The sequence below is a fragment of the Miscanthus floridulus genome, chromosome 7 (genome assembly GCF_019320115.1).
Source record: "Miscanthus floridulus cultivar M001 chromosome 7, ASM1932011v1, whole genome shotgun sequence".
NCBI lineage: Eukaryota > Viridiplantae > Streptophyta > Magnoliopsida > Poales > Poaceae > Miscanthus > Miscanthus floridulus.
Genome location: NC_089586.1, coordinates 64,911,718 through 64,934,302, shown reverse-complemented (window position 1 = coordinate 64,934,302; position 22,585 = coordinate 64,911,718). Strand labels below are relative to the sequence as shown.

General features: G+C 49.0%; 1 protein-coding gene across 1 annotated transcript in view; it reads left to right on the top strand.

The window, feature by feature from the left end:
- LOC136467038 (uncharacterized) overlaps positions 1-22,585 on the top strand; it is a 78,771-nt gene that overhangs the window by 33,508 nt on the left and 22,678 nt on the right. The window contains 9 exon segments of the mRNA XM_066465592.1: positions 737-1,057; positions 1,914-2,045; positions 3,902-4,015; positions 4,090-4,274; positions 4,590-4,698; positions 4,779-4,922; positions 7,876-8,151; positions 8,460-9,077; positions 9,212-9,424. Coding sequence (XP_066321689.1) covers positions 737-1,057; positions 1,914-2,045; positions 3,902-4,015; positions 4,090-4,274; positions 4,590-4,698; positions 4,779-4,922; positions 7,876-8,151; positions 8,460-9,077; positions 9,212-9,424 — 2,112 coding nt within the window.

The following is a 22,585-nucleotide window of genomic DNA, read 5'->3' as shown; positions in this document are numbered from 1 at the left end:
CTCCTCGGCAGAGACACTAGAGCGGTGGAGCTCAGGGTGGACAGCAAGTCCGCTCTGGCCCTGGCAAAGAACCCCGTGTTCCATGAACGCAGCAAGCACATCCGGGTGAGGTACCACTTCATCCGAGGCTGTTTGAAGGAAGGGAGCATCAAGGCGAGCTACATCAACACCAAGGACCAGCTTGTGGACCTGCTCAAGCCCCTTGGGAGGATCAAGTTCCTTGAGCTCTGCTCCAGGACCGGGATGGTTCAACTTTCCTACAAGACGACGCACAAGACTTAGGGGGAGAATGATAGGATAAGTCTCTGTTGGCAATCTTTGTGGGGCTGGCTGCAGCAGCATCTTGACTGAGAGAACAACATCCTTGCAACTGGTCTTTAGCTAGGACAGCATCTTAGAGGACAGCATCTTAGGACAGCATATTAGCACAGCATATTAGCATCTTAGACTAGCATCTTGGCATATGCTTGGCTGGCTAGCAGCCTATAAATATGTATCCCCAACCCCTTAGGTGGGTATGGCATTTGTGTGAGAAACAAAGAAAATTGCCCCAACTCCTAGTGTCATCTTCTCTCGATGAGAGTAACAATTCTACTGCTACCAAGAGTAAGAATTCAGCGACTAACACATATTAATGATACATTTGAACAAAGCATCAGAAATTTGTTTATCTTGATTTAATCTCGTGCGCTGTATACCTCTCCCTGTAATTTCATTGTTTATCTGCTTGTTTCAGATGAGTATTCGTATGTCCGCACTGGAATTCTACTGTAACAGACCCACACTTGTTGCTCTCATCGAGTTTGGACTTGATCTTAGCATGGTTAATTCTGTGCCGAAAAGTAGTGCTGATGTGGCACCTGCAATTCAAACTGTGAAACCCACAGGGAAGGAAGAAGCTGCTCCTACAATTGTAAAAGGATTGTTAGGTCATGGGAAACGTCGAACCATTTTCAACATGAAAATGGATGTGGACCGGGTATCAATGTTTCTTAATAAGGAAGATGGCTCTCAGCTTGCAATGTTTGTCCAAGAGAAATTTCTGTTTGATTTGAAGGTGAGATATTTGCAATGAATAAAGAAATTATGTTATATAATATACAAAACATACTTATAATTATAATTTGACCCAATGTTGGTTAAGTATACGACTTTGGCTCTTTCTAATTAAAACTTGCCTTGTATTTTTTAATGAAGGGATTAAAGAATTAAAGTATCCACTATGAAATGGCATTTTTGAAGCTCCAAAAGTACTAGTGGATACTAACTCTGTTTATTACATTAGAGTTCCCACTTATTGTAATACTGAAAAATGTATTGTATTAATTCTAAATTTCAACATTTATGCCACCTATGAAACAGTACTGCTCTAGCTTTTCATGGTTCCCTAGCTTTTTTGTATGAGGATACTGTGTTCCAGGGTCATTTAAAAGGATGTAAGATAGTGCCATTTACATTTCCTGAGCACTTTTGGTGGTGCATGCATCATTGCATGTGATTTATGGATGATTTGAGTGGTAATGTGCTGTAGTCAATTGCTTGCATTTAGATTAGCTGTCTTGAGAGTGTTGTCCATTGGTTTAAAATTCTTTTGTTTAAACTTTATGGTCTATTGCTGAACACTGTACATGTTTTTTTCCCCCTAATATCATATTTGCAAGGGTATGCTTAGATTGTTACTACATGCATTTCGAATGCCACTAGCATTATGCCAGGGAGTTGTCTAATGATTTTTACAGAACTTATTAAATTTCCTTGATAGAATCATGCATTAATACAGGATAAGGAATGTGCTCGATACCATTTTTATTTGCAAAATATTTTTTCTAATAATACCTCTTGTGTGTTTGTGCATCTTCATCAATTATACCTTAAACTTTTCCGTTTCTCTTAACTCTCTTAATATTTATCAGGTTCATCCAAGTTCTTTTTCAATTGATGGTATGCTGGGGAATATGAGATTTTGCGACATGTCCCTTGGTCCAGATCATCGTTGGGGTTGGCTTTGCGATATACGGAAGCCTGGTGTTGAGTCACTTATAAAGGTATTCTCAGACTGTTTGCTGTCACTTATATGCTAATGGTATATATTTGTTCTTACCGTGTCTATAATCTTAGGTATTGTATGTTCATTTACATGCAAGTATATTTGCTGTGCTAGCTGTGGATTATTGGCATTGTTGTAGAAGACCAAGGTTCTTTTTTTTGTTTAACAAAAAGATATATGGATTTGAACTAGCTAGCTGTAGTAGATTGCATCATATTATCAAAGCAACTAAAGGCCTATTTGGGCAGTCCTCTGGAAATCGAAATCTTGTTTCGACTTTTGTTGCAGCCATTATGTTATCAATGAAAACCTGATCTGTGTTACTAATAAGCGAGACTGAATTGGATAATAGTATTGAGGCCCAAAGGGACTATATATAGAGTACATGTGTTATGGTCGGTAGGACCTATGAGAGGAGGAGTCGTAATACTGGCTAAGTCCAGGGAGTCTGTTAGATATTTGCAGTAGTTTAAGGAGGAGAATTAGGAGAGATTGGTTATGGATTGTAATCTGGCCTATAAGGCCCTAAACGGTTAGATGAAAGGGGGTTAGCCTGGGATTGAGATTCATTCTCCCCTGGGCCCTTAGGTGTTACTGTTCATCGTCATCTCTGTGTCAACCTCGCCTCCAAATCCTCGGCTGCAGCACGGCGCCGTCCCGCCGCCGTCCTGCCAAGCCACGGCTCGCCTTCTCCCCTCCATACTTCCTCCGCAGCAAGGCGCGCCGTAACAACCTGGTATCAGAGACCATGTCTTTCTCCTCACAGCCACCCTCTCTGCCCACCACCACTGCAGCCGCCGCCATCGCATCTACTACAGCACCACCGCCCACCACCACCGCCGACATAGCCAACACCACACAGCCGCTCGCCGCCACCACCACATCACAGCCGATCATCCCCACCCTCCCGCTGGCTTACTCCCAGCCGCCGCCACCGCAAACGCCGCAGGAGGCCTTCAATCAACTTACGGCCGCCATCTATGGGATGCAGCATCAACTAGGGGCCCTGGCACTGCGCGTGACTGCGCTGGAGGATCGCAGTCCCGTCCCCTCGCTGCCCTTGCCTCTGTACGGCATGCCTGGATACGGTGGCCTCCCGGCTCCGCCGGCAACAGCGCCGATCATCTCCGAGCTCGGCACCACTTCGCCATATCACATCCCGTTCCAGCCGCAGCGCTCGCAACCACAATTGCCGCCACCGTGCCCACCCCCATCCACAGGCGTGCCCATCACCCAGATCAGCTTCCCGCCCTCCCCATCACCTGTTCCATCCCTCTCGTCCATCATCAATGGATCCAGGGCTTCCCCGTCCACCACCGTCCCCATCCAATCAGCCCCGTACCTTTTCCACACGAGACACAGGAGGGAAATCCTAGACTAGGAGATTACACTAATACTCCTGACTATTCTGCATCATTATACAAAATTTCCATAGTCTATCTCACCACCACCTGGTTAACATTGCTCATGGTTTTTGTTCTCATCCAGTTTTTAAGGATATGCACTTCAATTGGTTGGTAACTTGCTTTAGACACTAGAATGTCTGGGAGGAAGTGCATCTCATTGCTTGTTAGTATTTGAAGCTTTGGGTACTGGAATATCTGGGATTAAGTGTGCATCTCAATGCTTGGCCAATGCTTATTCGAGTTCTAAGTTTACTTGGGCTACTTATGTTTAACAACAACAACGACAACAACAACAAAGCCTTTTGGGCTACTTATGTTTAACTTCTTTGAATATTGGAGAAGCAAAATTATCTCAAATATGCAATCGTGCAAGACAATTTTTATTTTTCCATTTCCTAATTGCTCGGTTGAAGCACTACAATGATGATGGTTTCCTTCACTCCTGCAGTTCTCATTCCAGTCGTACAGTATCGATGATGAAGACTTCGAAGGTCACAATTACAGCTTGACTGGTCAGCTTTCTGCTGTCCGTATTGTCTTTCTCTACCGTTTTGTTCAAGAGGTGTGTATTGACATTGCAACTTGTTCTATCAGATTTCCAATGGTATATTTTTTTATGTGCCTTCTGTTCTGCAGTTCACTTCTTACTTTATGGAGCTTGCCACCCCTCATACTGAAGAGGCAATTAAGTTTATTGATAAAGTTGGAGGGTTTGAGTGGTTAATTCAGAAATATGAAATGGATGGTGCTTCTGCTATAAAGCTTGATCTTTCACTGGAGACACCCATAATCATTGTTCCTAAGAATTCTCAGAGCGAAGAGTATGTCTACATTTCCAGTTATTAGCTAACTCAATTGCTTGTCAAAGAACCTGTTGATTAATTTAATTTAGTTCCTAAGGATCTTGTTATGAATATACTTCTTTATATTGTATAACTACAGCATGCATTACCAGTGACCAGTTCCAAATCATGAAGTTCAGATAGGGTATGTCAAATATCTTGGTTGTCAGATAGACTGATGTGTTTGTACTGAGTTTGAATTTTCTAGTTTTGCTGTTGTCAATAGTTTGAAATGAAGTGGCACAGAATGATGTCATGGTAAAAAATGACATTGACGCTCATACCTTCCTGCAGTTATATACAATTTGATCTTGGCCAGTTGAAAGTAAGGAATGAGTTTAGTTGGCATGGAGGTGAAGAGACTGACCCTTCTGCTGTAAGGCTTGATGTTCTCCATGCAGAGGTAAGCAATGGGATGTAAAATTAATCTTCTGATTATATCCAGTGTATCTCTTACATAATATTTTTGATTCACGCAAATAGATTAATGGAATCAACATGGCGGTTGGCGTAAATGGAACCCTAGGAAAGTGTATGATTCGTGATGGTCGTGGCATCAATGTAGAGGTGCGACGTAGCCTGCGGGATGTCTTCAAAAAGGTCCCGATACTGTCTATGAAAGTTCAGGTGATTAATTTTGTTTTCCTTAGCCTCTGTCTAACAATTTAATATGGTCTCACTTGTATGTGTTGTCTGATTGACACTTTCACTATCACTTCAATTTTAAGGCCAACATCTCTTTGTTTTGTGTAGTTTTAGTTTGATCTGCAGCATTTGGTACTTGTCAACTTGTTTCTACTGTCCTTAAAAGTTGTACATTAAAATCTGTTACTGCAACTCAAGAATAATTTTCACTAGTTCTTTAAAAAAGTGGGTTAATGGTGATGGTGGTGGTTGTGCCTGGTTCTAGTCCTTTAAATTATCTTTGCGCTGATTTGTGTATGCATGTATGATGGATGTGCATACTCTCAGCAGACTAGCAGTTTGAAAATAATGTTAGTAGTGCAGCAGCTATAGAATGAGCAGAGGTGAGTAGAGTAGCTGGAGTTTGACACAGGTTCCGTTTCATTGCATGTAGTCATACATTTTTATAGACATATGAGGTCGGCTTGTAGAACCGACCTTACTACTGTTATTGCTGCAGTGCTGCTGCCCCAGCTACTAATAAAATCAGATTGGAATACTACTAGACAGCTGCTAGTTTTACCAACCTACCCCCTTACTGTTGGTTTAAGCAAAGTCTAAATTGACTTCTACTGCAGACTGTCAGAGACAGCTGCCTTTTCTTACTGCCTAAGGACAAAGAACCGACTTAAACATATGTTGGCTAAGTTGCACGGATACGGATACACGTATCGGTATCGGAAGGATACGGATACGCGGATACGGCAATTTCCTAAGAAACCCGATACGCGGATACGTTTTACTGTTTTTTTAATAAATATAGATAATAGCGCATATTAAAATTGTGAAAGAGTGAAAGCAGTAAATTACCTTGCAATACTAGCCAAAGCAAAGACCGGAACTCCGAAAGCATCTCCATTCTTCAATTGTCCATTCTCGAGTTCTCCAAGACTCCAAGTCCAGAATTTGCACAGAAAAACCAAGTAACCAACTATCAATCAATTTATTACTAAAACTTGACTACTTGAGTATTCAGTAATCAGTAGTAGTTCAGTACATCACCTTGTACTGCTCTTGGGCACTGACAGTAAATGGGGATTAGTACCCCTGGCTCAGTTTCAACTCTTGGGCTCTTGGTGAAGCTCAATGACAGCCATATCTCATCAGCCCGTTCGTTTGGCTATGGCTTGTCGTAAACGATCGTAAATTTCCAGTCGGAACAGTATTTTTCTCTCACACAAACCAGCCAGCAGTACTTCTTTACGAACCAGCAACGATACGAACCAGCCAACCGAACAGGCTAGACTAGCAAATTCAAGTACACTGACAGTAGTGCTGCCGCCTAGATATGGAAGAGTTAACAAAGCCACACAATTCGGCATCTCATTCACAGCATAACCCAATGCCACTATTTTTGTACAGCCACTTCAGGCAAAGGCTTTCTCAAAGCGTCCGTAAATGTTACTGAAAAAGGAGCAAGGAATCTGGCGAGCGGGGTTGCGGCGCGACGCGCGGGCGCAGCCGTGAGGTTGTCTCCGTGCGGGACTGCGGGAATGCAACTGCGGGCGTCGGGGCAGAGGATAAGAATGTCTTCTGGGCTTCGGCTGGGCCGTATCAGGACGAAGGATACGTGTCCAGTGACGTATCCGATTATCACGAAAATAATACAAAATCGGATACTTGAAGGATACGTATCCTAGGCGTATCGGACACGTATCTGTATCCGATACGTATCGGATACGCGATACGCGGCTCTAGGGAAGTATCCGTGTAACATAGTATGTTGGCAGCTAGCAAAAGACAATATGGCCTCGTTTGGGAGAACTCCGCTCTCTGATTCTTCAGCTCTACTCCTTGATTCTCCAATGGAGTGATTCTATTGGATTCCTAGGAGGGAGCAGGGTGGGGAGTTGATGAGAATTGATTCTCTGCTGATCCCCACCAGAATATATCAGGGAGCAGGGTGAAGCAGGTATTTTTAGCTCCCAGCTCGTAGTGTAAATGGAGAAGTGATTCTCTACTGATGCCCACCTGAATCAGTTGGCATTTTGAGCGTTTGGCTGGTTGGGAGTGATTCTCTTCGGAGAAGCTGAAACTGGAGCTCTCCCAAACGGCCCCTATATCTAGTACTAGCTAGATAGGCAGTAAACACAAGGATTACTTTAACAAATAATAATACTCTCTATTAGAGCATAAACCTGCTCAATGTATTTTATCGATCAATGGAGCAACAGAGTTTACAGATATTTATAGGAGCTAGTCTAGTAAATAAGAGAGTGTGAAGAACCTAGGCGACAGCTATGGGAGAGTCCCAGGCATCAGCCGGCAAACAATAAACAGAAAATAAATATGGTAACACTCTCAGAAGACTAGTGCTGATTTGTGTATGCATGGCTATATATTGGGTTTGGATTTATAAATTTTCTTTCATTGAAGTTCTGTTGTCATGTTTGGGCATATGGCTAGTAGATCTAGATTTTCCATTTCTGGAATAATTTATGCTTCTACTTTAATTGATTATACTGTAATTTGCATGTCAAGCGCTGACCATCAATTAATTGCAATCGACTTAGAGCAGCAAACCATTACATACCTTTTTTTTTTAAAAAAAAGAATGAAAGAGAGAACATGTCTAGTTTTAAGAAAAAAATGCAAATGCTCCCAAGGATTGAAGAAAATGAACATATGGTATTATGAATTTATAGGTAAGAAGTGGCTATTGAAGTATTTGATTTACTGATAGTTCCTTTTTTGGTATCTGAGCTATTGGAAAACAATGGCTGAATACATCATCCTGTCTGAACTTCAGAAAATTGCTGTTTGATTAAAACTTTACTAATGTGTATTTACTGAACTTGATGCTTTAGTGTAGGATGAGTTGTGGATTATATGGCTAACTGATAGATGAAGATTCCTTTTGCCCTGTTTTAGTTACTATGTTTGTTTCCTTCTGCAGATAGGATTGCTTCATGCTGTCATGTCAGATAAGGAATACAATGTCACTACAAACTGCATTTCGACAAATCTGTCCGAGACACCTAACCTTCCCCCAAGTTTTCGTGAAAACGTGAACCGGACAAAGGAGTCAATTCGTCTACTTGCAGATAAAGTCAACCTTAGTAACCATTCGTTGCTGTCACGTACCGTTGTTGTCATGACTGTGGATGTTCAGTATGCGTTGCTTGAACTTTGCAATGGCCCAGATGCAGAGTCACCTCTGGCAGAGCTTGCTGTGAGTATTCCTAAAAATTATTGTTGTTATGGAAAATATGTACCAAAGTATACCATCTCACATCATGTCATCATCAATATATATTACTGCTTGTTTTTATTGGCTATCCAGCTTTTTTTATACTTTGTTCTTCTCTTTATTACAATGAGGGGCAGCTCTCCTGCCGGTTTGAGGAAAAAAAACTGTACTGCTTCACGGTAGAATGTATTGCATTTTACATTTTTTAGTACTTTGGTATGTGATGGTATGCAATATGTATTGTATTATTCCTGGAGCATATTTACATTTTGAATTAATTTCTTCTGTAGGTGGAAGGTCTATGGGTGTCCTATAGAACAACATCAATGCTTGAAATGGATCTATATTTGTCGATATTGAAATTTTCAATACATGATATCCGTCCAGATACGAAGTCTGAGATGCGTCGGATGCTTGGATCTTATTCAGAGACTGCTAACCTGTGCGCTGAAGATTCTTCAACTGATGCGGGGGTTTCGAATCTCACAATGCTGATACTGGATTATCGTTGGCGTTCTTCTTTTCAATCATTTGTTATAAGAATACAGCAGCCTCGTATACTTGTTGTCTTGGATTTTCTGCTTCCTGTTGTTGAGTATTTTGTGCCTTCTTTAGGCACGATAACTGGCAGAGAGGAAAGTCTAGACCCAAAGAATGATCCTCTTATGAGGGCTGATGATATTATACTTTCTGATCATGTTTTCTTGCAAAGAGAGAATTTTATTCAACTCTCTCCTGTAAGGCAGCTAATAGTTGATGGTTGTGGTATTGACGAGTTCATTTATGATGGCTGTGGGGGCACTATATCCTTATGCGAGGAATTTGATAAGAAAGGACAGGTATACTCTGGGATTATAATCATAATTGGTCGTGGCAAAAGACTTCGATTCAAAAATGTGAAAATTGAGGTATTAAACATGTAATTTACTTTTATGCTTTCTATGAACTACTATTATAAAGTTGGTGATGTTTTCTTCTATAGTGCACCGTTATATTGATGCCAGACTTACACCTTTATTGTTGTTTGTATTGTGCATACAAGAACGGTGCACTGCTTAGAAGATGTGTATACTTGAACATGGGAAGCAGCTACTCGATCGCTTCTGAAGATGGTGTAGAGGTTTCAGTGTTAGAAAGTTGTTTCAGTAATGATGATGAAGATTGTTTAAACCTTGAAGAACATAAAAAGAGAAATCTGCAGAATGCCATTGATGGTCCCACAAACCAAATGCTGAACTTTACTTTTGAAGCTCAGGTACAAGTACAACTAGATCTCAATTGTGTAATTCCTGTAGATGATTTTCTTTTCAAATTTATGTGAGGAGCCTTTATGTGATGGAAACAATTGAACCGGTACAGGGGAGGGGTAGGGTGTGTAACCAGTTGCATGGTGTGTATTAACCCCAATTCCAGGGGAATTTCTGAAACCTTGTTCTTTGGAGCAACCCTTGAGGAGTGCCATGAAAACCATGGGGTTGGAACCTAGGTCCACATTTTTCATGGAGGTGGAGTTCGTGGAGCTGAGGTATTTGGCTAGGTTTGAGAGTGGAGTGGAGCTCTCCAAATAACACCCCCCCCCCCCCCCCCCCCCCCCCCCCCCCACACACACACACACACACACACACACATAGTACATAGATGAGTCGGTTTGTGAACCAACCATACTACTGCTTGCTTATAGCTAGATGAGTCTGTTTGTGTACTATTTTCCAGGCACAAGCAAAAACAGAATTGAATACTCTTGAGCAACTGCTATCCTTACTGCTTAAGAAAGCAAACGGACATACCCTACTAATGCAGCTGTTCTACTCTAGCAAAGTAAAAATTGACTGCTACTTACAAGTTCTCAGACAGCAGAGCAGTAGCTATACTTTTTGTCCAAGCAATTTAACCGATTGCCTTTGGAACCAACATATTCTAATGGTGTAAGCGAAAGCACAAGAATTACATGAATAATGTGCTCATGAGCGAAACATGGAAATAAGAATCGACAAGGGACACGTCTTAGTCATCGTAGTCTGTCTGAAATCTTCTAGTAAAAATGTGGGGATGCAAGCTGGTGTTTTAAGCTACAATGGTCCAACTTAACATATTTTTTTAACACTGCAAATATAACATGCCAACATAAGAGTACAGAATTTTCCAAAACATATTATGAACAAATTTTGATGACACAACCTTTCAGTTGGATGACTCTTTTGATGACACCAATAGGCGCTTTGTGCGGAGAATCCAAGAATCTGAGGTCAGAGAGGCGTTGAAAAGGATGAAAGGAGGTAAGGCGATGTGATCAGATGGTATCCCAATCGAGGTGTGGAGATGCCTCGGAGACATAGCTATAGTATGGCTAACCAAGCTGTTCAACCATATTTTTCGATCGAACAAGATGCCTGATGAGTGGAGAAGTATATTGGTACCGATCTACAAGAATAAAGGGGATATTCAAAGTTGTACTAATTACCGGGGAATTAAGTTGATGAGTCATACTATGAAGCTATGGGAGAGAGTTATCGAACATCGCTTGAGAGCAATAACGCGGGTCTCTATGAATCAATTTGGTTTCATGCCCGGAAGGTCAACCATGGAAGCCATTTTCTTAATAAGACAAGTTATGGAGCGGTATAGGGAGAAGAAGAAGGACCTATACATGGTTTTTATTGACTTGGAGAAGGCTTATGATAAAATACCAAGGAATGTTATGTGGTGGGCTTTGGACAAACATAAAGTCCCAACGAAGTACGCCGGGCTCATTAAGGACATGTACAACAATGTTGTGACTAGAGTTCGAACAAGTGATGGAGACACAGATGACTTCCCGATTAGGATAGGACTACATCAAGGGTCAGCTTTGAGCCCTTATTTGTTTGCCTTAGTGATGGATGAGGTCACAAGGGACATATAAGGGGACATCCCTTGGTGTATGCTTTTCGCGGACGATGTAGTGCTAGTTGATGAAAGCCGAACAGGAGTGAATCAGAAACTGGAGTTATGGCGGGAGACCTTGGAGTCCAAAGGTTTTAGACTCAGTAGAACTAAAACTGAGTATATGAGATGTGACTTCGGCACTACTATTCGGGAGGAGGAAGATATTAGTTTGGAAGGTCAAGTAGTGCCTAGGAAGGATGCCTTTCGATATTTAGGATCAATGCTACATAGAGACGGGGATATTGATGAAGATGTTAGCCATAGAATCAAAGCAGGATGGATGAAATGGTGGCAAGCATCTGGTGTCCTATGTGACAAAAGTGTACCACAGAAGCTAAAAGGCAAATTTTATAGGACGGCGATTAGACCTGCTATGTTGTATGGTGCAGAATGTTGGCATACGAAAAGACGACATGTTCAACAGATAAGTGTCGTGGAAATGCGTATGTTCCGTTGGATTTGCGGTCATACAAGAAGGGATCGAGTTCGGAACGATGACATACGTGATAGATTAGGGGTAGCACCAATTGAAGAAAAGCTTGTCCAACACCGGTTGAGATGGTTTGGACATGTACAACGTAGACCTCCAGAGGCACCGGTGCGTAGTGGAATCCTAAGCCAGGATAGTAACGTGAAGAGAGGCAGAGGAAGACTGAAGTTGACTTGGGTAGAGGCAATAAAAGGAGACTTGAAAGGATGGAATATACCCAAAGACTTAGCCTTAGATAGGAGTGCTTGGAAGACAGCTATCCACGTGCCTGAGCCTGGATTGCTTCTGCTGGGTTTCAACTCTAGCCTACCCCAACTTGTTTGGGACTTAAAGGCTTTGTTGTTGTTGTATATTATGAACAAATTTTAAAGGTCCTTTGAGCATCTTAAAATGAACCATAAAGTCTAGAATTTGCTTAAAGTAGCTTACATGGGCCAAAATTCTAGGGTTTCAACTCATAGGTCGTGTTGGTAGCATGGTGGATTTGGAAGTGGTTGCGTCTTCGAGGGATCTCAGCCCAATTTTAATTCTATCATGCAGGATATTAGAGATGAGGCCAAGTTGTGGTGTATGGCGGGAGCCAAAGGGCTTTGTTGTGCTCTTGCTCGTATCACTACCCATTGTTTGCTAGGGGCTCGAGGCTCGAGGTGGCGTGCTCGTGGTACATGCCCTGCGGGCCTGCGTCAGGATGGGAATGGACCGGCCCGGACCTGGACCTAGACCTAGCCTCATGGCCCTAGAGCCAATTTGCAAGGCCATGAGCCGACCCAATTCGTCTAGAGGCTTTGGCCTTGGCGTCCCAATGGGTATTACGGGTCGGCTCTACTTGGATGCTATCTGTTTTCGATGCATGCAGCATAGGAATTCACAGCATATGTTGTGTGCAATGCAAGCAACAGAAATAAATCGTTTTCGCTATTATTGAAACACTCAGGTGGCCAAACTCCAAATGATTGCGAGACATGACAACAACAGACATACTGAAAATCCCTGAATCGTGTTCGCTATCATTGAAACACTCAGGTGGCCAAACTACAGAGTACAATCAGCTTGGACAAACACTGAATTCTCATACAATGTCATGACAGCAGACATACTGAAAATTCCTTCAGATTGAACTATTGAATATACTGAACATATGAGCGCCTTGAAAACTAAACCGCAGCCAAGAATCTGTTGAGACAGATCCAGGAATGGTTGCAATCAACGAGCAAGAATCTGGCAAGAGAGATCCAAGGACACGGATGGTCAGAGCGTTGAATCAGGAACTAACAGCCCCAAACAACACGACACAAGCAAAATCTTAGCTTTGGAGAAGAACCAAGATGATAGCCAAGAAGACAGAGTAGTTACTCACATTCAGGATGCACAGCTACACAAGCAAAATCTTAGCTTTGGAGCTTGGGCGTAGTACGAAAGACAACATTTTGAGTGGAATACACACATTGGTAAGAAAGAACAGAGAACACAGAGAAGGGGAGAGAGATTTTTTCAAAAAGAAGAAAAAAAAAACAGAAGCAAACTGATAGGGTAGCAAGAAGAACCCTTTTGTCCGTAGACTACTTCTTAGGTTCTCCTTGCTTGATTACAATCAATACCGGGTTCTCTCTTTTATAGAGACAACTTACTTGACCCCTAAGTAATACCCTAACCGAATCAATCTATCTTATTCCTTTCCTAACAAAACAAACCAGTCTAATCTAATCTAATCAGATCTGGTACTGTTCACGCAGACCGCGTGGGCCCCTGGTCTGGCTCCACTTGCCATAACACTGCTCCACCCCTCCAAGACAGCTCGTCCTCGAGCTGAGACCATTGCGGGGTTTCTGCATGATGAGGTTGTAGGGCACGGCGATGCACTTGGCATACGTGAAGACCTTGTCGTTGTCCATGTCGCGTAGCGCGCGGATGTTGCCCTTGACGGAGCGGACGTGGCGCACCGCCTCGACGACGTTTCTGTGTTCTATTGTGAGTGATCGGGACACCGTATTCACCAGCAATTTTTGGGAGGAGCTCTTCAAGCTAGCTGGAGTGACCTTGCTGCGTAGTTCCGCTTTTCACCCCCAGACAGGTGGGTAGTCTGAGGTCACTAACCGCATCATCGTCATGTACTTGTGCTGCTTAGCGGGGGATCGACCTCGTTCTTGGTTGCAGTGGCTTCCTTGGGCTGAATTCTGCTATAATACTTCCTACCAGTCGGCCCTGCGAGCTACGCCATTTGAGGTGGTGTATGGCCGGTCTCCACCATCACTGGCCTCCTATCTTCCTGGGACGGCTCCCGTCGCTGCTGTTGATCGCCAGCTTCGTGACCGTGACAAGTTCCTGCTGGACATCCGTGATCGTTTGGTGTTGGCTCAGGACACTATGCGGGAGATTCATGACAAGAAGCGCCGATTTGTGGAATTTGCTGTGGGCACTGTTCGCCTAAACAGTCGTTTAGCCCGTTTAAACATCGTGTAAACGCTACACGGTGGTGCGCCGTTTCCGTTTAATCACCCGTTTACCCTGTTTAATTGGCCGTTTAGCCCGTTTAATGGAACGTTTTGCCCGAATAATGGCTAAATGGTAGGTGACCGACTGTTTACCGTTTAGCGTTTAGGAAAACACTGGCTGTGGGTGACTGGGTTCTGCTCCGCCTCCGTCACCGCACGGCTGCTGGTATTACTCCAGTTGCTTCCTCCAAGCTGGGGCCGCGATTTTTTGGGCCCTATCAGATTGTGGAGCGTTTGGGCGCTGTGGCTCAGGACACTATGCGGGAGATTCATGATGTCTTTCATGTGGCACTGCTGAAGAAGTATGAAGGAGACCCTCCAGGCGCCATTGTTCCTCTTCCATCCACACTTCATGGGTGTGTCATTCCTACTCCGGCTGCAGTGGTGCGTGCTCGCTTGAACCGTGGTCGCTGGCAACTTCTTGTTCATTGGGAAGGGCGCACAGCAGCTGATGCTACTTGGGAAGACGTTGATGACTTCAAGGGGCGCTATCCAGCATTCCAGCTCGCGGACGAGCTGTTTATTGGGGAGGAGGGAAGTGTTATAGATGCCTTTGTTGGGCGTCAGTATAGGTGCCGGCCCAGGCCGAGCCTTGGCTAAAGGGGGGCTCGGCTGGTTGAGGTTAGGAGAGGAAAGGGAGGAAATTTTGGAGATCTATTTTGGTTTATTAGTTGTGCACCTATTATATATAGGGCACTTAGAGATTGTAATGGACTTATCGAAAAAGGAATAAACCTCCCAAGGTGGGCGGGTTTCCCTTCGACGGTGGCTGCGCGCGATTCTGCCGTTGCCACCGGCGAACCTTCTGCTGCACCACTTCCTCGCTATCCCCTGCATTCCCATTCTCAATCTAGCCTACTGCTCCACTCTCCCCTGCGATCTCCCCACCGACGCCGTAACAAGAACTTACAAGTAGTCTCAGCCTCTCACTCCCAGTTGGATCAGATCAGGATTCAGGAAAGCAGCAATGGCACCATGCCCTCTGATGGATAAGTCATGTGTGGCTGGTCTTTGTGGGGCTGTTGTTGCTCACATGGTCCTTGTGGCTGTTTTTCTATTTTTAGGACAGCATCTTAGACTAGAGGACAGCATCTTAGAGGACAGCATCTTAGACTAGAGGACAACATCTTAGCTAGGACAACATATTAGCATCTTCGACTAGCATCTTAGACTAGCATCTTGGCATATGCTTGGCTGGCTAGCAGCCTATAAATATGTAACCCTAACCCCTCAGGTTGGCATGTCATTTGTGTGAGCTTGTGTGAGAAATAGACAAGAAAATTGCCCCAACTTCTAGTGTCATCATCTCTCGATGAGAGTAAGAATTCTCCTACTACCAAGAGTGAGAATTCAGCGACTAACAAGTGGTATCAGAGCCGTATTATCCTGTAGCCTGAGCATCTCTTGCTCATCTTCTCTCCTAGCCCCACAACAGCCCCAGCTGTTGGCAGCAGCAGCTCCTCTGGCCGCTCCTGTTCACTCCTCTCCCAGCTCGTCTGAAGCAGCCCTCTCCCCACGCAGCAGCCCCCCGGTAGCGCATCATGTCCGCAGGGCAGTCTCAGCGCTCGGTCGCCTCGAGCACGCGGCGTCGGCAGGAGGCCGAACTTGCCGCGGCAGAGGAACGCGAGCGAGCGGCGGCAGAGACCGCTGCGGCGGCAGCAAGGGCGTCGAGGCTGGCAGCGGCGGAGCTGGCAGCAACCAGAGCGGAGGCGGAAGCAGCGGCGGCGGCGAATGCAGCGCGTGCGGCGGCGGCGGAGGTCGAGGCTTTGCGCGGCAGCATCGGCAGCTCCATTTCCGCTGACGACACCGCCGACGCAGACCTCGAGCTGCTAGAGAGGGAGGCAGCGCGAGCGCGGGCGGCGCAGTGGGCAGCCGCGCACGTCCATGAGCGTGGCGGCAGTCCAGACAGGCGCGGACGCGCTGGCGGCGCTCCTGGAGGAGGCGCGCACGGCGGTGGCGCTCCTAGGGCAGCCGCGCACGCCCACGAGCGCGGCGGCAGCCCAGACAGGCGCGGACACGCCGGTGGCGCTCTTGGAGGAGGCGCGCATGGCGGCGGCGCTCCTGGAGGAGGCGCGCACGGCGGCGGCGCTCCTAGAGGAGGCGCGCACGGCAACAGTGGCGGACGGGTCGATGGAGAGCGCGGCCTTCACAGGCAGCGTGGCTCTCTCTCCCCGGATCGGTACCGACGGGTCGATGGAGAGCGCGACCTTCACAGGCAGCGTGTCTCTCTCTCCCCGGATCGGTACCGTGGTTACCACGGGCTCCAGGCTGTTGTCAGGGACGTCGGTCCCGGCGGTGGGTGGCCTACCCTCACCAAGACCAACTACGTCGAGTGGGCTGCGGTGATGAGGGTAAAGCTCCAGGTGCGGCACATGTGGGAGGCAGTCCGGTATCGCGACGTCGACTACGACCTAGATCGACGGGCGCTGGATGCTCTCATCGCTGCAGTCCCGCCCGAGATGCAGTTCTCGCTTACCAGCAAGCGGACTGCCAAGGAGGCTTGGGACGCCATCGCTGCGGCACGCATCGGCAGCGACCGCGCCCGCAAGTCCACACTGCAGGCACTTCGCAAGGAGTGTGAGAACCTGGCCTTCAAGCCAGGTGAGGACGTTGATGACTTTGCTCTCCGTCTCAACACTCTGTTGCAGAAGATGGTGCAGTTCGGCGACGACACTTACGGCGAGGAGAGAGCTGTCGAAAAGCTCTTCCGCTGCGTCCCCGAGAAGTACAAGCAGATGGCTCGCTCGATCGAGTCTCTGCTGGATCTCTCCACGATGTCGATCGAGGAGGCGATAGGTCGCCTCAAGGTCGTCGACAGCGATGAGCCACAGTCCCTCTCGGGGCCCATCACCACTGGCGGGAAGCTCCTCCTCACTCGGGAGCAGTGGCTTGCCAGCCAAGGTGACCGGAGGAAGGGGGAGCCTTCTTCCGCGACAGGCGGCCGCAAGCGTGGCAAGCCACGCAAGGCGCGCAGAGACGCCCAGGCCGGGGCGCGAGGACGTGCCGAGGGTGATGCCCGCGGAGGCGCCCAGGGCGGCGCCGCCGGCAGGCACAAGCCGGCACGAGACGACGCCTGCCGCAACTGCGGCCAGCTTGGCCATTGGGCCAAGGACTGTCGACAGCCACGACGCGGCCAGGCCCACGTCGCACAGGTGGAGGAGGAGGAGCCGGCTCTGTTCATGGCACATGCCAGCATCGAGCTACCTCCAGCGGCACCGGCTGCAGCGGCTCTCCTCCACCTTGACGAGCCAAAAGCACACGCCCTCCTCGGCGACGGCTCCGGCAATGACAAGACTGACGGGTGGTGCCTCGACACCGGCGCCACCCATCACATGACCGGTCAACGGGAGTTCTTCACCGAGCTTGACTCTAGCGTCCGAGGCTCCGTCAAGTTTGGGGATGCCTCCGGCGTGGAGATCAAGGGCGTCGGCTCCGTCATCTTCACCGCCGTGTCTGGTGAGCACAGGCTGCTCACCGGAGTCTACTACATCCCCGCGTTGAGGAACTACATCATCAGCTTGGGATAGCAGGATGAGAACGGTTCGTGTGTGGTGGTTGAGGATGGAGTAATGAGGATTTGGGATCGCCGTCGCCGCCTTCTCGCCAAGGTATCCAGAAGCGCAAATCGACTCTACGTCCTTAACGTGCAGGTGGCACAACCCCTCTGTCTCGCTGCTCGTCGGGACGACGAGGCGTGGCAGTGGCACGAGCGTTTCGGGCACCTTCACTTTGAGGCCCTGAAGCGGCTCAGTGCCACGGAGATGGTGCGAGGCCTGCCGTGCCTCGACCATGTGGAGCAGCTCTGCGACGTCTGCGTGTTGACGAAGCAGAGGCGACTCCCCTTTCCCCAGCGGGCGAGCTTTCGAGCCAAGGAGAGGCTCGAGCTTGTGCACGGGGACTTGTGTGGCCCGGTGACACTGGCCACACCGGGAGGACGACGCTACTTCCTGCTGCTCGTCGACGACCTCTCCCACTACATGTGGGTGATGGTCCTCGGCAGCAAGAGAGAGGCTACGGACGCCATCAGGCGCGCGCAGGCTGCTGCGGAGGCGGAGTGCGGCCGCAAGCTGCGCGTGCTGCGCACCGACAACGGCGGCGAATTCACGGCGGCTGAATTTGCGTCGTATTGCGCTGACGAGGGCATTTAGCGCCACTACTCCGCGCCGTACAACCCGTAGCAGAACGGCGTCGTCGAGCGGCGCAACCAGACGGTTGTGGGGATGGCTCGGGCCCTCCTCAAGCAGAGGGGGATGTCGGCTATCTTCTGGGGAGAGGCGGTGGTGACGGCCGTCTACATCCTCAACCGCTCGCCTACCAAGGCGCTCGACGGCAGGACGCCGTACGAGGCTTGTCATGGGCGCAAGCTGGCAGTCTCCCACTTGCGGGTCTTCGGCTGCCTCGCATTCGCCAAGGAGCTTGGCCACATCAGCAAGCTCGACGACAGGAGCACTCCGGGAGTGTTCATCGGCTACGCGGAGGGCTCGAAGGCCTACCGCATCCTCGACCCGAAGACACAGCGTGTGCGCACGGCGCGCGACGTTGTGTTCGACGAAGGGCGAGGATGGGCGTGGGACAAGGCAGTGGACGACGGCTCGGCTCCGACGTACGACGACTTCACTGTCGAGTACGTCTACTTCGAGGGAGCTGGGGGAGTAGGCAGTTCTTCGGCGAGCGCGTCTACCCCAGTCTCCGAGCCTCCACCGACCCCGGCACCTGCTACTCCGACAGCACCACGCTCTCCAGCCAGGACCTCGGCTGCGATGAGCTCTTCGCCGGCTCCACCACAGCCGGCAACGCCACGCACTCCAGCACCGACAGGCACCACTCCGGGCACGTCTACTCCACCACCAGCTCGTGTCGAGCACGGCCTGGTTGAGCTCGCTACTCCACTCTCTCACGACGAGGAGCGCGTCGACGCGTACCACGACGGCGAGCCGTTGCGGTACCGTACGGTGGAGAACCTTCTCGGCGACCAGCCGGTGCCGGGACCGGTGCCTCACGACCTGGAGGCGCAGTTGCACCTTGCGTGTGACGACGGCGAGCCTCGGTCGTTTGCAGAGGCCGAGAGCCACGCGGCATGGCGCGCCGCGATGCAGTTGGAGATGGATGCGGTTGAGAAGAACCGCACCTGGGAGCTTGCTGAGCTTCCTCGTGGTCACCGCGCGATCACCCTTAAGTGGGTGTACAAGTTGAAGAGGGATGAAGCCGGCGCCATCGTCAAGCACAAGGCTCGCTTGGTGGCACGAGGTTTCGTGCAGCAGGAGGGGGTCGACTTCGACGACGCTTTTGCTCCCGTGGCACGGATGGAGTCTGTGCGACTCCTTGCGCTAGCTGCCCAGGAGGGCTGGCGTGTTCACCACATGGACGTCAAGTCGGCGTTCCTTAACGACGACTTGAAGGAGGAGGTCTACGTGCACCAGCCGCCGGGATTTGCGATCCCCGGCAAGGAGGGCAAGGTGCTTCGCCTGCGCAAGGCCCTCTATGGCTTGCGGCAGGCACCGAGGGCGTGGAATGCCAAGTTGGATTCCACGCTAAAATGGAAGGGCTTCGAGCAAAGCCCGCACGAGGCGGCCATCTACCGACGGGGCAATGGAGGAAATGCCCTGCTGGTGGGTGTCTACGTCGACGACTTGGTGATCATCGGCACCAAGGATGCGGAGGTGGCGGCATTTAAGGAAGAGATGAAGGCCACCTTCCAGATGAGTGACCTGGGGCCTCTCTCCTTCTACCTGGGAATCGAGGTGCACCAGGATGACTCCGGGATCACGCTTCGACAGACCGCCTACGCCAAGCGCGTCGTTGAGCTAGCTGGGCTCACCGACTGCAACCCAGCTCTCACTCCTATGGAGGAGAGGCTGAAGCTGAGCCGCGACAGCACGACGAAGGAGGTGGACGCTACACAGTATCGGCGCCTTGTGGGGAGCCTTCGCTACCTCGCCCACACACGGCCGGACTTGGCATTCTCCGTCGGCTACGTTAGTCGGTTCATGCAGCGACCGACGACGGAGCACCAGCAGGCTGTGAAGAGGATCATCCGCTACGTTGCGGGGACTCTCGACCACGGCCTCTACTACCCGAGGTGTCCTGGGGTGGCACACTTCGTCGGGTACAGCGACAGCGACCACGCCGGCGACATCGACACCAGCAAGAGCACGAGCGGGATCCTCTTCTTCCTCGGCAAGTGCCTCGTTTGCTGGCAGTCGGTCAAGCAGCAGGTGGTGGCCCTGTCCAGCTGCGAGGCCGAGTACATAGCGGCCTCCACCACTTCGACTCAGGCGCTCTGGCTCGCTCGACTGCTTGGTGATCTCCTCGGCAGAGACACTAGAGCGGTGGAGCTCAGGGTGGATAGCAAGTCCGCTCTGGCCCTGGCAAAGAACCCCGTGTTCCACGAACGCAGCAAGCACATTCGGGTGAGGTACCACTTCATCCGAGGCTGTTTGGAGGAAGGGAGCATCAAGGCGAACTACATCAACACCAAGGACCAGCTTGCGGACCTGCTCACCAAGCCCCTTGGGAGGATCAAGTTCCTTGAGCTCTGCTCCAGGACCGGGATGGTTCAACTCTCCCACAAGACGACGCACAAGACTTAGGGGGAGAATGATGGATAAGTCATGTGTGGCTGGTCTTTGTGGGGTTGTTGTTGCTCACATGGTCCTTGTGGCTGTTTTTCTGTTTTTAGGACAGCATCTTAGACTAGAGGACAGCATCTTAGAGGACAGCATCTTAGACTAGAGGACAACATCTTAGCTAGGACATCATATTAGCATCTTAGACTAGCATCTTAGACTAGCATCTTGGCATATGCTTGGCTGGCTAGCAGCCTATAAATATGTAACCCCAACCCCTCAGGTTGGCATGACATTTGTGTGAGCTTGTGTGAGAAATAGACAAGAAAATTGCCCCAACTCCTAGTGTCATCCTCTCTCGATGAGAGTAAGAATTCTCCTACTACCAAGAGTGAGAATTCAACGACTAACACCCTCAGAGTCACAACCTCGCTCTCTCCTCCGTTGGCGCTGCAAAAGATCTCTGGAAACGAATGTTGGGCAAGTAAGAGAGGTGGTGGTTGGACTTGGAAGACACCCTGCCTTGTCATAAACAAACTGAAGGTGCCCGCCGGTGTCTTCCCATCCGGCCGCACGGTCTCGTCTCCTCTCCTGTTCGGTAGCGGGAGGGGTCTTCTATGGGAGAGACGCAGATTTGCGGCGGTGGTGTCTACAGGTCGCAGTCGTGGAGCTGCGCCAGGGTCGACCCACCTTACTCGATGGGTCAACAGTGCTCGGCTCCACTGGCCCATTTTGGAGTTAAGGCTGACCCGTATGGCCCATTGGCCGTGATCTAGTGGGTCGGGCCAACGACCCGATGGGTCGACCCTCCCCGTTCTCATCCTGAGGCCTGCACCATGGCAGTGTGATGGCTCGATACAGCACAACGGTGGCACAATACATAGTGGTGGTTTTCTTGCGCCCTATCCATGCTCTAGATGACGAGTTGCGCAGGGAAGACAGCCACCACCTAAATGCTCTGGACAAATCGGCCGTTGACGTCACTCAGACGGCAAATTTGAACATGACACAAACTATGATGGCACACGCACTTCAAACACCACCAGGTACCAACCATACACCGAGCTTGCCCTGTGGTGGCTGTGATGTGGATTTGGAGGTATGCTGCAGGCACTGTACCCCACCGGCGCCGGTCGCTGTTTTGTAGCACTTGTGACCAGCAACGGAGGTTGCACTATTTGCCGGCATGACCTCAGCCTCACTACTCAGGCGCTAGAGAGCTCAAATTTGGCTGTTGGAACTTTACATACAGGTCATAATTAGGGTCTCTGTGATGCGGTGAAGGGGAATGGGAGGACTGTGGGGGAGGAATCGAGCAATCCCTGACCAGAGGCACTACCGTCACTATTCATATCGCGCTTAGCCACCAATTCATGCCATTCGAGATAGGGGTGAGAATGGAGGGAGGTGAGGAGAACCATCAACAATGGGCGTGTTTGGGACCGTGGCGTGGCCATCGCGCGGTGCGGTATCTGTATCGGTACAGCGGCCTCCACCCCGCGGTACAGAAAACGCGAGTGCTAGTTCAATCTCGCGGTGGTTGTGTCTCCGGGTTGGAAAGATTCATCGATTCTGGTGGGGTGTTTGATGGAATTTTCTCGATTCTTGTGGTGGGGTGACCGCAGATCTGATTTTAAGCGGTCCCAAACACACCCAATGTGTGGACTAGGCTAGCTATGGCATGGCTTTGGTTGGACACCGAATTGGTGAGCCGGATTTGGCTTGGGTAGGTGGGTATGGTAAGCAACCAAACGGTTGCAGGGTGGTGTTGGCAATCCTGGCTTGGGTTAGCCAAGCAACCAAGCGCCCCCTTAATAAATGACATGTAATGCTCTTTTGCATTTGAAGAAAAAAGGTCATCATCAAGGCAGATTTTGGTTCCCTTTTATTTATTTTTACCAAACATGTAGGAGGGCTGTGTATCTTATTTTTTTTATAGGATG